At 40.5% G+C, this 12,499-nt stretch overlaps 1 protein-coding gene across 1 annotated transcript in view; it reads right to left on the bottom strand.

The window, feature by feature from the left end:
* Positions 1 to 3,370, bottom strand: part of kcnn3 (potassium intermediate/small conductance calcium-activated channel, subfamily N, member 3) — a 62,775-nt gene extending 59,405 nt beyond the window's left edge. Inside the window, 4 exon segments of the mRNA XM_063485897.1 lie at positions 1,104 to 1,510; positions 1,513 to 1,618; positions 1,620 to 2,224; positions 2,853 to 3,370. Of these exon segments, the coding sequence (XP_063341967.1) occupies positions 1,104 to 1,510; positions 1,513 to 1,618; positions 1,620 to 2,198 (1,092 nt within the window). The 5' untranslated portion in view covers positions 2,199 to 2,224; positions 2,853 to 3,370.
* Between the last annotated feature and the right edge of the window lie 9,129 nt (positions 3,371 to 12,499).

Below are 12,499 nucleotides of genomic sequence, written 5' to 3'. Positions count from 1 at the left end.
AATCATGAATTCAGTGACTAAAAGGTTAATCTGCACCGCCTAAACCGGGTAAAAAATGGGGTGTCCTAGTGACTTGGAGGGTCAATAATCGTACTACCTAATGTTCAAATCTGCCTGGTGACCTTTGGGACATGTAATCTTCTTTCTTTCTTTATCCCCTACATTTCCTGTCAGTGTTTATGGGCTGCTTGTAAAATAAAAAAAATAAAAAAAGCAAAAGGCAAAAAAGCCCAAATAAGACAAAGTTAACCCAGGAGATTCTAGATAAGCACCAGCGGTATAACCATGACATACATGACAGCCGTCAGTCATTATGCAAATGTACTGTTTATAAGGTTGGGGAAACCTGCAGTCCGCTGAGACTGATGAAGTCACTTGGATGAGTGACAAAAGGTTTCTCCCACTGAAAACGCCACGTCCAGATGAACAGAATCAACTTTTTGGGACACGACAGCCTGGTTTCATAATTGTTACTCATATGCAATGTAGCTACATTAACGTGGCACTCTGGTAATTTTGTGTCATACCTCTAAAAGCCTGGGGGGATTGATGACAGACAAATTAAAACAAAACAAAACAACAGCCAAAACTAAAGCAGCAGAGGCAAAGATATTGTGAGTATCAGTCCTTAGCTAAAGACACTGGCTCCTACAATTCCCACAGGGGAACTTCATAATGTCTTTCTCTAGACCCTTCTGCCTGATAAATTCACAGGCTTGTCCACACTCCAAGTTTCTAATGCATGCTTTCTTGTATTAATTTTCAAGTGTGAGCTGAGGTAACCCTCTTCACTGTGCTATGTCATCATCAGGCTTATTTTCTAAGACATGGCTGGAGTGCAGCTTGGTTTCCCCAAAGACAATGCACTACCGACTGCGCTCAGTTATCAGCGATTGGATGACTTCTGGGCAGTATTTTCTGATGGAGAGCTGTCAGTTTATGTTTCTAATTTTGTGGTCTGCCTCCTTAAGATTTCAACTCAGTAAATAATTAATTTTATTGATGGTTAGAGCATTTCAACACATGGCCCAGCCCTAGTACTAAGCACAAGTGATCTTTTTATTGGTGTGTCTTTTTAAGTGTCACTCATTTGTGTCCCTCACCTTCGTGTACACGCCCCACGACAGCTCTGTCTCAATCACCATGACTACGATGCCAAACATTCCAAAGATGAGGGCGTAGTCGCTCAGCCGCTTCCTCTTCTCGAACAGCGCTCTGCGGTGCCCCAGTTTATACCCAATGTTTTGGTTCTTTCGTTTGGGAGCCTTGGAGGTGCTGCCCCTGGCCCCGGTACCCACTGCCCCAACTACTCCCTGCCTGCTGCCCCTCCCTGACTGCGAACGCCTGCTCTCCACTAGTGCGTGGTTCTGGTGGTAGATGGACATCTGGTTGGATGTGGAGTCGGTGATGTCATAACCTCCTCTGAGGTACGGGGAATCTTCTTTGGATGAAATCACAATCTCTGGTGGGCTCTGAATTGGGGGTTGGTTGGTGGAGGACTGGGTCACCGAACAGGTAGGGGGGGCTTCTCGCTGCCGGTCATGCCCCCCAGCAGCAGTTGCGCCAGCAACAGCTGAAACGGCGCCCTCTTTGGTTTCGCTGCTGCTGTCTGACTCGATTAGGTTTCTCCGGGATGCGCTGAGGCGGCTCAGGGGCTTCATGACGCCACCTGTGTACTTACAGGAACTCATGGCAATCTCTGTGAAGGGGTTACTGTCCCTACGGTGAACCAGAGGGCTGGCCTGTCTGTGTTTGCACCCCCTCTCCCTGTCCCTGTCACGCTCTCTGTCCCTCTCCCGCTCCATAGACGGCGAATGGGACGAGTAAAAAAGGGCGTTGTAGACTGGGGAGTTGTCCCCACTCAGGCTGTGCTGTGAGCCCAGACAGGAAGAGAGTGGGGTGCTGGTGGGGTGCAGGGCATTGGGGATGGGTGGAGGCAAAGGCTGAGCTCCAGCGGAGGAAAGTGGTAACTTTGGGAGAGATGCTGGGGGCAAGTTGGGCGTGGCAGGCGAGGGGGATGAGGTGCTGCCGTTTAGACGGTCGAGGCTTGATCCTCCCATGTGGTTGGAGTGGTTTGATCCTGGCTGGGCGCCAGCGGTGGACGGATGGGAAATACTGCCCAGGGGAAGGAGGAATCGCTGGTCCTCATCCTCGCTCCCTCCTAGCAGAGCCAAGCTCAGAGAAGGGGGAGGCTCCATGATCACAGCTGTGGCCGCACACCTTTCTAGGAAGAGAAAAGAGAAGAAATATGAAGTGGCCCGCGGAGAAAACGATAGAGAATACAGGTTCCTTATCATAATGTGGTAATGAAGGACATACAGAAAAAAACAAAGGAAGGAGCGGGAAAACATCGTGATGGATGGTTAAAACAAATGAGGGAGAAGACTGAACTCCAAAAGCTGAGGATGTGTGACAAAGAGGGAACACAGAGTGAAGACAAGTGGTCATAATTGGGGAATATGTTATTCCTTGAGTCACATTTGAGTCAGTTGCCCAGTCAGCCTCTCTCAGCACTTCCCCTCTCGGTTTCCCAGTGTCTTCTTGTTCTCTCACATCCCACAGTGCTTCCAGCAATCTATTCCATAAATGTCATCTGTGTTGTTAGCCAGGAGGATGGTGCAAATCCTCTGGCTTTACACTATGAAAATGAGATCAGCCTCAGAGACTAAAGGATAATAATTCCAGATCAGAGCAGGAGAAGTGTGACTGTGCGAAAGCCTCAGTTAACCATAAGTTGGCTTGCGTTTTGGTATCCTCTGATTGATCCAAAACAATAGCCTACTTTCAGTATGATATAACCAGACACCTTCACGATCACCCATCTCCTCCTTGACTGTTTCCCATATACCTACCTCCGACCTCTCCTGCCTCGGTCCCTTTCCCCCCAGGTTAGTTGTGTCGAATCACGGACTGGATGAAAGCAGACCACAGCACTTTTTCTTTTTCATGTTGTCACGGCCATCCCATCATCTTTTCGCTTCGTCTCCCTTCATATAGGTCCTCCACAGGTCTTATCTCTCGAAAATGCGCGTCGCTTCCCCGCTGATGATGGCTCCGTCTTCCGCTCACCTGATAAGATCAGTTTGTCTCTCTCCCAGTCATCGGTGATGTATTGATCGTTCCCATTTTGATCCTGTCAGTGACAATCGGCAGTGGATGAAGCGGAATAATCCATGGTGACTGGGATAAATTGGTCAACCTGTGGCTGCACGTAAGCAGCATGAAACAGGAGGTGGTGGGGGGGAAAGACGACGGCGTGGATGTGAAGTAAGAGTCCCCAGATGAGCTGTAAAGTCTGCGATTTAATATGTGACTCCACCGACAAACACTCAATCTACGGCTCTCCGTCTCTCCGACTCTGTCTCTCACTCTCTCCTCCAACTTCTCTCCCTCTTTTCTCCGCCTCCAGACCTGCCGCTCACTCCCATTGGACGGAGTCGGAAAGGCGAAATAACAGGTGGCAGGATTTTTAAGATGTGGCCACCAAACGGTTGTCTAGATTTATTGTACCCGGGTTATTTCTGGGTTATTATTTTTACTGTAGCCTCGGAAAACCAGTGATCCGTGTGGCATTCGTAGCTGCTGCCTCTGTAATAAAGACTATATGAGCCATTTGTTGTTGTTGTTTTTCTTTATGGCACCTGTTGAAATACGGCACTGAAGGATGCTGGGACCGCCAAATCCACGTCAGAAATACACGCAGAGAAACATTTCCAGAACAAACACACGTGTAAATCAAAACTGGAGTGGAGGGGAGACACATGCCTAAGACAAATATAGATGTTAATGCGGGTCTATAAAAGCAAACCTGCAACATAGCTTATGCAATATATGTTTGAAATCATTTCATCAAATTTTGATTGATTATAAGGTGAAACGAATTACTTTCAGAAAACCAGTTTAGATAATGCCGATACATTTCTGATATATAATCAGTCAAATCTGAGACCATTGGCTGGTATATTGTCCTTGTCTTGAGCCACCTCTCAGAGGGGTTCAGAGACTTACATGGAAATACACTATATAAGGTCAAAATATCGTTTTTCAATTCTAATGAGGTTGAGTTGACCACCTTTATTCATTAGCACAGCCTGAACTCTCTTAGGAAAACTTTCTTGTAGTTGTCTTTAAGAAGTCTCCAGAAACAGTTCTACAGGCTTCTTGAAGGACAGTCAAGGCTCGTTTTTTTTCTTTCATATTGGCTGCCTTTTCTTCTCTTCTCTGTCAAGATGATCTCACATTGCCTCAATAATGTTGAGGTAAGATTAAGAGTTCTCCTTTGTGTGTTTTTCTATCTGGGCTTTTACTGCACTGGCAGTGTGTTTGGGATCATTCTCATGCTGCAGAATGAAGCTGCTGCCAATCAGATGCTTTCCAGGTGGCACTGCATGGTGGATCAAAATCTGATGGTACTTTTCTGCATTCATAATTCCAACAGTTTCAACAAGATCCCCAACACCACTGGCTAAAATGCAGCCTCGAACCATAACAGAGCCTCCACTGTGATGAACAGATGGCTGTACACACACTGGTGTACCTCTCTCCTGACCTCCTCTGGACATATTGACAATAATGTAAACCAAAAATGTTGCATTTGAATTCAGCACTCCATCCTGTTGATTGAAGTTCTTGTGTAATTTGGCATACCTCAGCCTTTCCCCTGTTGCCCTTCTGTAAGAATGGCTTCTTGACAGCCACCCTTCCATTTAGACCATTTCTGATGAGGCTTCAGTGAATGGTAGATGCATCGACTGAAGGGAGAGCTGGATCTCTCAGGTCAAACAAACAAACAAAAAATGTTCGGATATAAGGATGGGACTGAAAAAAAATGAAAAAGCAGCCGATGTCCAAAGAGAACTATTGATCAAGACCGCTTAAAAAAATGTGAGGCTCTGGTGCCTTGAAAGTAAGATATAAAGAATGAAGGGTGGCTCAAGACTTTTGCACAGTACTGTATGTATATTTTGTGACAACTCTGAGATATCTAAGGAAACTATTCAAAATTCTAACTTCTTACTGTGAATATTTTCCAAGTTACAGTCCCAAAAGTGCACACATTAGAGGTAAGTTGAAATTTGGCACTTTCTGTGAGTCGCCTTATTTTTTCCAGCATTGTGATCCGTCATAACTTCTTAAGTGCGGAGGAGAGCCACATGAAAATTGCAGAGCTGAAAAACACATTTAGGTTCTGTTAAAAACTGTGACCAAATCACTCTTACACCAACTCCAAGTGTTACAATCTAAAGCCAAAACCTCTTTTTATTTTTTTCCCAGAGCATCTTTTTTCTCTGACAAACTTTGAGCATCAGGATCATGAGGATATATCATAGCTTCAACAGCATCTGAAACCAGTACTAATGTTTATAATCACTGGTACCTTGGATGATTTTTGTTTTTGTTTTTTCCTGATAATTCAGTGAAGAAAACTTGAAAAAGTGTAGTTTGGGTAGCCATGTGGGATGGGTGGTTGGTCAAAACAAGTTATATAATCTGAAATATCTCCTTTTTATCTACATTTTCATGTCAAGCTCATCGTCTAGCTGTGATTTCTTCTGTGTCAAAATATTTTTTAATGCAGATTTTTTTTTTAACACACAGAAATTTGGGGTCTGGTTGAGAATCTTTTGAATTCTCCTCCTGTAGTCCTCTCGTTAAGTTGTTGTCCTCTCATTTTGTGCTGCTGTCCCGCTTCTATTGTCAGACTCCGTAAAGCTGTGATGATCTGCAGTCTTGGCATCCAGCACTTTTCTTTTATAAAGCACCAGGAAAATGTTTCATCTTCAAGAAATCTAGATGGATATATTTTTTCTCAAATATATCCTCTTGCAAGGTACCATGCATAGTCATGGATGATAGCCACGTGTTGACCAGGGTTAAGTATAACACGAGTATCACTACTTGTGTTATTGTAATGATATTCCTGCTGGGCAATGGGTTTTAGATTGTTGCATGACATCACTGACATATTAAAGTTATTCTACAGGAAAATAATTTAAAAAAATCTATAAGATCTACAATATATAAGAGACTACTTATACTAGATTTTCACTGGGATTCTCTGATTTGATTCCTATAGACTTATCAGGTTATAATCCCAATTCAGCCAAGTCTATATCCTCAGGTATAATCTTATATAATTAGACTATTCTACCTGGCCTAATCGGTTTAACATTAGGCTGTGGCTTTCTGGGTACGGTATAATCTGATGAGAGCAGACAGAGAACTGTGTGGGAGCGGATTAGATCGTTTCCTTATGACAGGTCAGCCTATCCTGCCATTATGCAACATGACAGACATCAATAAAGCAAATCATAGCATGTGAAGGATGAGTCCAAGTATTTATATAGCAGCAGCCATACACCAACACCTCGCTCACTGTGCGCTCACTGTGAAAGAAAGACAGTAGTCCTTCAGTGATAGAGAAAATGATGGTGACCTTATACATCTAAGTTTTAATCTTCTCTCAGTACGCCTCTGTATTTGTATATCTTGTCCAGTCTGAATGCTCTAAATGTGATATTTTATTCATGATTTTCATTGCCGTGACTTGTATCAGTGTCTTTTTCTGTGGGTAACGGTTGGAAAGTGGCTGGTTCAACACATTATTTGTAAGGGTTTGTTGCATGCTCCTCTACAAATAATATCTATTTGATTATTTATGGGATTGCTGTAGCCTAAGAGTGAGAGTTAGTTAGATCAACAAGGGGAAAAAAGGATGTGTGGGTTTTAGTGTAGAAAGCGAGTTTTATGATCAAGCTTCAAGTTTCAAATGAGGAATGCAAAGCTGCAAAAATGTTTTTATTAAAAATTTCGACAAATCTTTTTTAATATAATTCATGTCTTTTATGTCTTTCATCAAACGCTTTTCAGTTCCAGCTCCATCCTTTATACCAACTATTTGAACTATCCCTTCAGATGTCATGTTGCATAAAAACTGTTCTTGACGAGAACATTTTTACAATTCCTCAAAATTTAACAGATCCAATTTTTTTTCTTTTTCAAACAACCGTATTATATCTAGAAATAGGCGATTAAAATGACACAATAGACGGTGCGAAGGCTGATTGTGAAGGAGCGTTAACCGGCAAAGTCGGTCTGTTTCTCTCTTATGTGTTGTTTCATCTCATCTGCTGAAATAAAACCCTTAAGTACATTATGTAAAACAGCATTAATCCCACCTGAACCTGAATGTTCTGGCATGATTTTTTCAAACAGGTGTTTGGTCAGCAGAACACAGAGGAGAAAGTTGGAAAACAAAAAAGAGAAAGAGAAAGAGGGGGAGTCTGACAAACGCAACACAACACAGTGAAGCTTGGTAAATGGAAAAAGGAGTGTCAGAGGCCCGGAGGGAGATTAGAACTGACAGGAAATGGGAACAGTGGCCGGCCACAATGTATACCCTTCACAAGTCTTAATATTGTGCACAGCGGTTAGGGGGCAGGAGGAAAAGATGGAGAGTGGGGAGTCACGAGGAAGAGAAATGATGGGCCCTTTGAATGAAAAGGTTAGTCCACAGTCTTGCCCTGCGGCATGTGTCATATGTATGGTGTGAGAAATATGTAAAAGAGAAAGTGAATAATAGAATACAAAGAGAAATAATAAAGTGGGTTGACAGTTGCTATGCCAACGCTGTAGCGTACAGATGAGTTCTCACTCTGCCGATCCATCTTTCTTCCTGGTCTCCCTCTGAGTTTAAAGCCACATAAAAGCCCGACTACAGGAAATGATACTGTATAAATCACATAAAACTTCTAAATGACACAACAAGCAGGTGGGTGGAAGAGGAAATGGAAGATGGGAGTAATGTGCAATCGGACAGAGGAGAATTTGGACGAGGAAGCTCATGAGTGAAAAGAGAGAGGGGCTGATTAGATTCTAACTGAAAGGACAGCTGACCCTCTGTCCCTCCACACACACAAAGCAGCAATCACACATGCATTTCCTCCGTTCATATTTCTCACAAACCTACTCACATTTGTTTTACACATTTTATTTCCTGTTGCTGAAATATACAGGTTCATTCATTCAGAAAACACTGGTTTGCTTTTCCCTTTACATCTTCTGGCTGTTAAGTCTCCCTTTCAACAACAAGAGGGGTGGAAAAAGTACTCGATTCAAGTCCTGTACTTAGGAGGGATAGCTAGATGAGAGTGAGAAGATCGATACCACTCTCATGTCTCTCCAGTAAATATGAAATTGCTTGTGCTTGCATGGCACAAAGACTGGAAACAGGAGAAATAGTGAGGCTGGCTTTGCTTAAAGAAACAAAATCAGCTTACCAGTACTGCATAAAAAGCTGAAATGTATTGCACGTTGTGGTTTTATGTGACCACCACTAGAACTATTTCTTGGGCAGGTGTAGCCTTGTAGCTTCCTGCAGTGTAGTCATTACAGGAAGTAACAGGGAGGCACATATAGCTGAGGCCTTCTTGAACAAGATGTGACACAGTGAACCATTAGAGTTGTGGGAAGTGGGTTTTTTCACCAGATGGGGTAACGTACATTCATGTTTACTACAGACATGTGAGTGGTAGTGGTCTTCTTTAACTCTCAGCACAATTGATACGTAGAGACTATTAACATAAAAAACTATATGAATGGGAAGATTGTTAATGTAAGCACTCTGATTCAGTGAGTCTAATACATAATGCACAGCATTTATCTAAAGGTTACAAACATTACCAGCATTTCCATAAGCTGCTGATCACTGAAGCAGGATCCTCTAGATGTGAAAAAAAAAAATGAAGCCAATACAAAGTGGTAAAAACTGCAGCTCCTCAAATGAGGCTTAATCTGAAAGTGAGTCAATTTCACCATGTTTTTACATGTTTACAGCATGGTACAAAAAGGGTTTTGGTGCCCGTCCCCTGAGGAAACAATAACACAAACAAAGTATGTGTGGTAATTTGGGTGCAAGTCTCACTACGGCCAAAAACAACGTCCCAACATTTACTGTTAATAAATTTAGGGCCGGTGCAATTTTTGCAGTACCTAAAACTATTTACTGAACCTTTTTATGCTTAAATTTGTAGGTGTAGTAGAACAAGGGAGTAACAGTTGACAGACTTATAGCCACAAACATAAAGGCTCAACTCATCTCAGTGACAGCAACATATAAAGAGGACACACAATGGGCTGTAGGACCCAGAAATTCCCCTCCTAAACTAATGAAATAACAAAACTGGATTATCAAATAAAGCCACAAAAAACTGACTGCCTTTCAGGCTCAATCCTGAAAGGAAATAAAAATCAAAATACTCATGAAAAAAAACCCCAATGATCTGAGGATGCTGGAGAGCTGCACGGTCTGGTCACAAGCTTTTTCTAGTCTGGGGCAGTACAATCAGCTGAGAAAGAGAAAGGAGAGAAAAGAAGGAAAGAGGACACAAACACAAGAGGAAGGAACATAACCGATTTAAAGGAAAGGAGAATCCATAATTTTAACATTCAGTTTAACCATGTATGTTGAAAACTTATGCCTCCTTTCCTTCGAAACTGCAATTCTACCCCCTTGTTCTGTTGTACCTCCTGGTATTTTTAGGTACTTAAAAATTACATCTGAAACTTAAAGAATTATATAGCAAATATTTGGAAATTATATCCCAAGTCACAGATTGTATTAAGAAGTGCTACCTTCACTTTCTGTTAACATTTCTGTGACTAAGCCGGAAGAACTAAATGCTCACTTGTCCAGCTGGTTTAATTCAAAATGCAAAGTAGAGATTTACAGGCAATTTGGCAGGCAAGAGAAAAGAATTAGGAATTGAGAACACAGCATGAGCATGTGAGAGAATCTGGCAGAAAACAATAGCAAGATGGCAGGTATAAATACAACATGGCTGATTGAGAAATTGGGAATAAGTGACGTGGGTGTGTGTCAGGTGACTGGGAACAGAAGGAAGGCGCTGGAGAGCTAGTGGGTGGATAGGGTAAAGGAAGGAGTGGAAGAATAAAAACAAAAGCAGGGCAAAGATAAGGACTGCGACAGTTCTGCATTTTGAAAGGTGGGCTTTATTGCTTAGACATTAAATTTTCATTGGTGATAAGAAACACACATTTATTATATCTGAATTTTCCCTCTTTAATCAAAAGTAGCACACTGAAAAATTAAATCACAAGTAAAAGTTCTGCTGTAAAAGGTTTTGCTTGAGAAACCATATAAAGATATTAAATATATAAACAGAAAAGTGTATTTACTGTGTAAAAAATCATTATACCAAATGCCTCTATAATATGCATTTTTTATGACTGAATCAGTCTTATGCTTGCATCAATGTATAGCCATCATTTTAATGGCATAGCTACACTGTAAAATATAACTTGTTGTTTCAACTTAAAAATATGAGGTAAAGGGCTGCCTTAAAATTTTAAGTTAAGTCAAGAAATAGAGTTTGTTCTTATAACACAACCAATTGTTATCTTAATGAAAAATCACATGTTGTCTAAACTTTCATCTTAGTTTAGTTGACTGAGATTTATTAGTCAGTTCAACTCCTTTAATTGTCATCTTTACTTGGGAAAACCCTTTCAGCTAAATTAAAATAATCTATTGTTTAAACTCTTGTCCTAGTTCAGTTGACTTGGGTTTTTAGTTAATTCAAATACTTTAGTAGTTCTTTTAACTTAGGAATCTATTTTAGCTTAACTAACATAATCTGTTAGCTAAGTTGATTTAAGTTTATTAATTAACTGAGCTCCTTAAGGTAGCTGAGTGAACTTGTAAATCAGTTTCATTTTAATTATCAGAGTTGATTGACTGGATGTAAAGAAAAATGTGTATTAAACATCTTAAGTTTTGTTTTGTTTTTTTTTGGCTTTCTAACATCCATTTCAGCAAAACTACCTGTTAGGTTTATCTTAGATCTCAGGTTTAAATATCTACATTCCTTTAAATTAATTTTCTGTTGTTTACAGAAAAAAAATAAAACCCCACAGATTCCATTAAAGTCTATCTGATCATTTCATACAGAAAGTTTGTTTTAAGAACATGACAAGACAATTACTCATGAGCACCCAACATTCACCATTTATTGTGCCATCTTAGTCATCTGAGAAACAGAAAAATCAGTGACGTAGCTCATCAGGCTCACAATCCATCAAAACTCAAAGGCTGCTCCCTGTGAAACAATAAATTTGAACTTGGTCTTGAGCCCAGTTTGGGTGAAGATGAAATTCTGACCAATACTCTAGGAGCAGTAGTGATTCTTGTGAAGTAACAACATAAAGTCTGCATTAATGTAATGTATCAACGGGACACTTGCTATTTTAGAAAAGTTATTCTTTACATTTACAAAATTTTTAAACTTCATTGTGCTCAGTCACACCTGTTAGCATAAAACTTGAAATATTAAAATAGTACAAAACCTTTGATAAGTGACAGTAAAGATCAGTTTATAACAACTAAGACATCAAACTCTTGTATTTGTCTTCGTTTACAATTGCAACAAATTCCACAGAACCAATATCTCTGAAAATGACTGCATGCTTCTGAAACATTTGATAATATGAATATTTCAGAAACATTAGTTTCAGTCTGCTCAATTGCAAAACAAAGGAAAAACTACTGACTTGCATGAGATAAGCATCTGCAAAGTCCAGCATTATATTGTTGTTCACATAAGTTTCTTAAACCATGAACAAATGAGTAATTGTCTAATCTGGAATGTAAAGTGTAGTCATTTAGTGACATACAAAAGTGAGAATGAGAACTTGCAAGAATAAAAAAACAAACAGTAAAATAAAAACTGTCCTTAACACTAAGGATCATACAATTACAGTTCTGCATGGCTTTCTGCAAGAGTCTGTTTCTTAGACCATGCACTAGTGAGATGCACTGCCTTCCACCAATGTTCATTAGGATGTTCTGAATGACTTCAAAGATGTCCTTAAGTTCCTTTGGATAGTGTATGTTGAGGGCAAAAAGAAGGCCCATCAGCATGGAAATGGCACTTGAGACATCCCTCAGATTAGACAGGATTACTGCTGCCTCAAGGACAACCAACACATCGATGTCTTCTTCTTTCACCATCGCAATGCCAACTTTCATCCTCTTAGAAAACGTGTCTTCAATACCTGTCGGCTATAAAAGGGTTCAAAGACAAAAAAAAAAAAAAAATTACACAATTACAATTACACAATATCCCGTGTGCTTAACAATTCATGTCTTTCCAAAGAAGAGCCATACTGATGCTTTGGATGATGGTGATTGGCTTTGGGTAACACTTATTAGTTGTTAAAGTTTTTTCAGAATGAGATATGCACCCCCATGTTACAAATCCATTTCTTGCTTTAAACAAAGACCATGTTCATAAATAACTGAGCATGTCTTCAATTGCAGAATTCAAACAAAATTTTCAATTTAAATGGTAAATGGCCTGTATTTGTATAGTGCTTTACTAGTCCCCTAAGGACTCCAAAGTGCTTTACACATTCAGTCATTCACACACATGGGTGGATGACTGAATCGTGACTCAAGAGTTGACAGTTCGTCTTATAATTG

Source organism: Pelmatolapia mariae, linkage group LG10_11 (genome assembly GCF_036321145.2).
Source record: "Pelmatolapia mariae isolate MD_Pm_ZW linkage group LG10_11, Pm_UMD_F_2, whole genome shotgun sequence".
Lineage (NCBI taxonomy): Eukaryota > Metazoa > Chordata > Actinopteri > Cichliformes > Cichlidae > Pelmatolapia > Pelmatolapia mariae.
The sequence above is the reverse complement of the archived record's forward strand: the minus strand, read 5'-3'. Positions and strand labels throughout refer to the sequence as shown.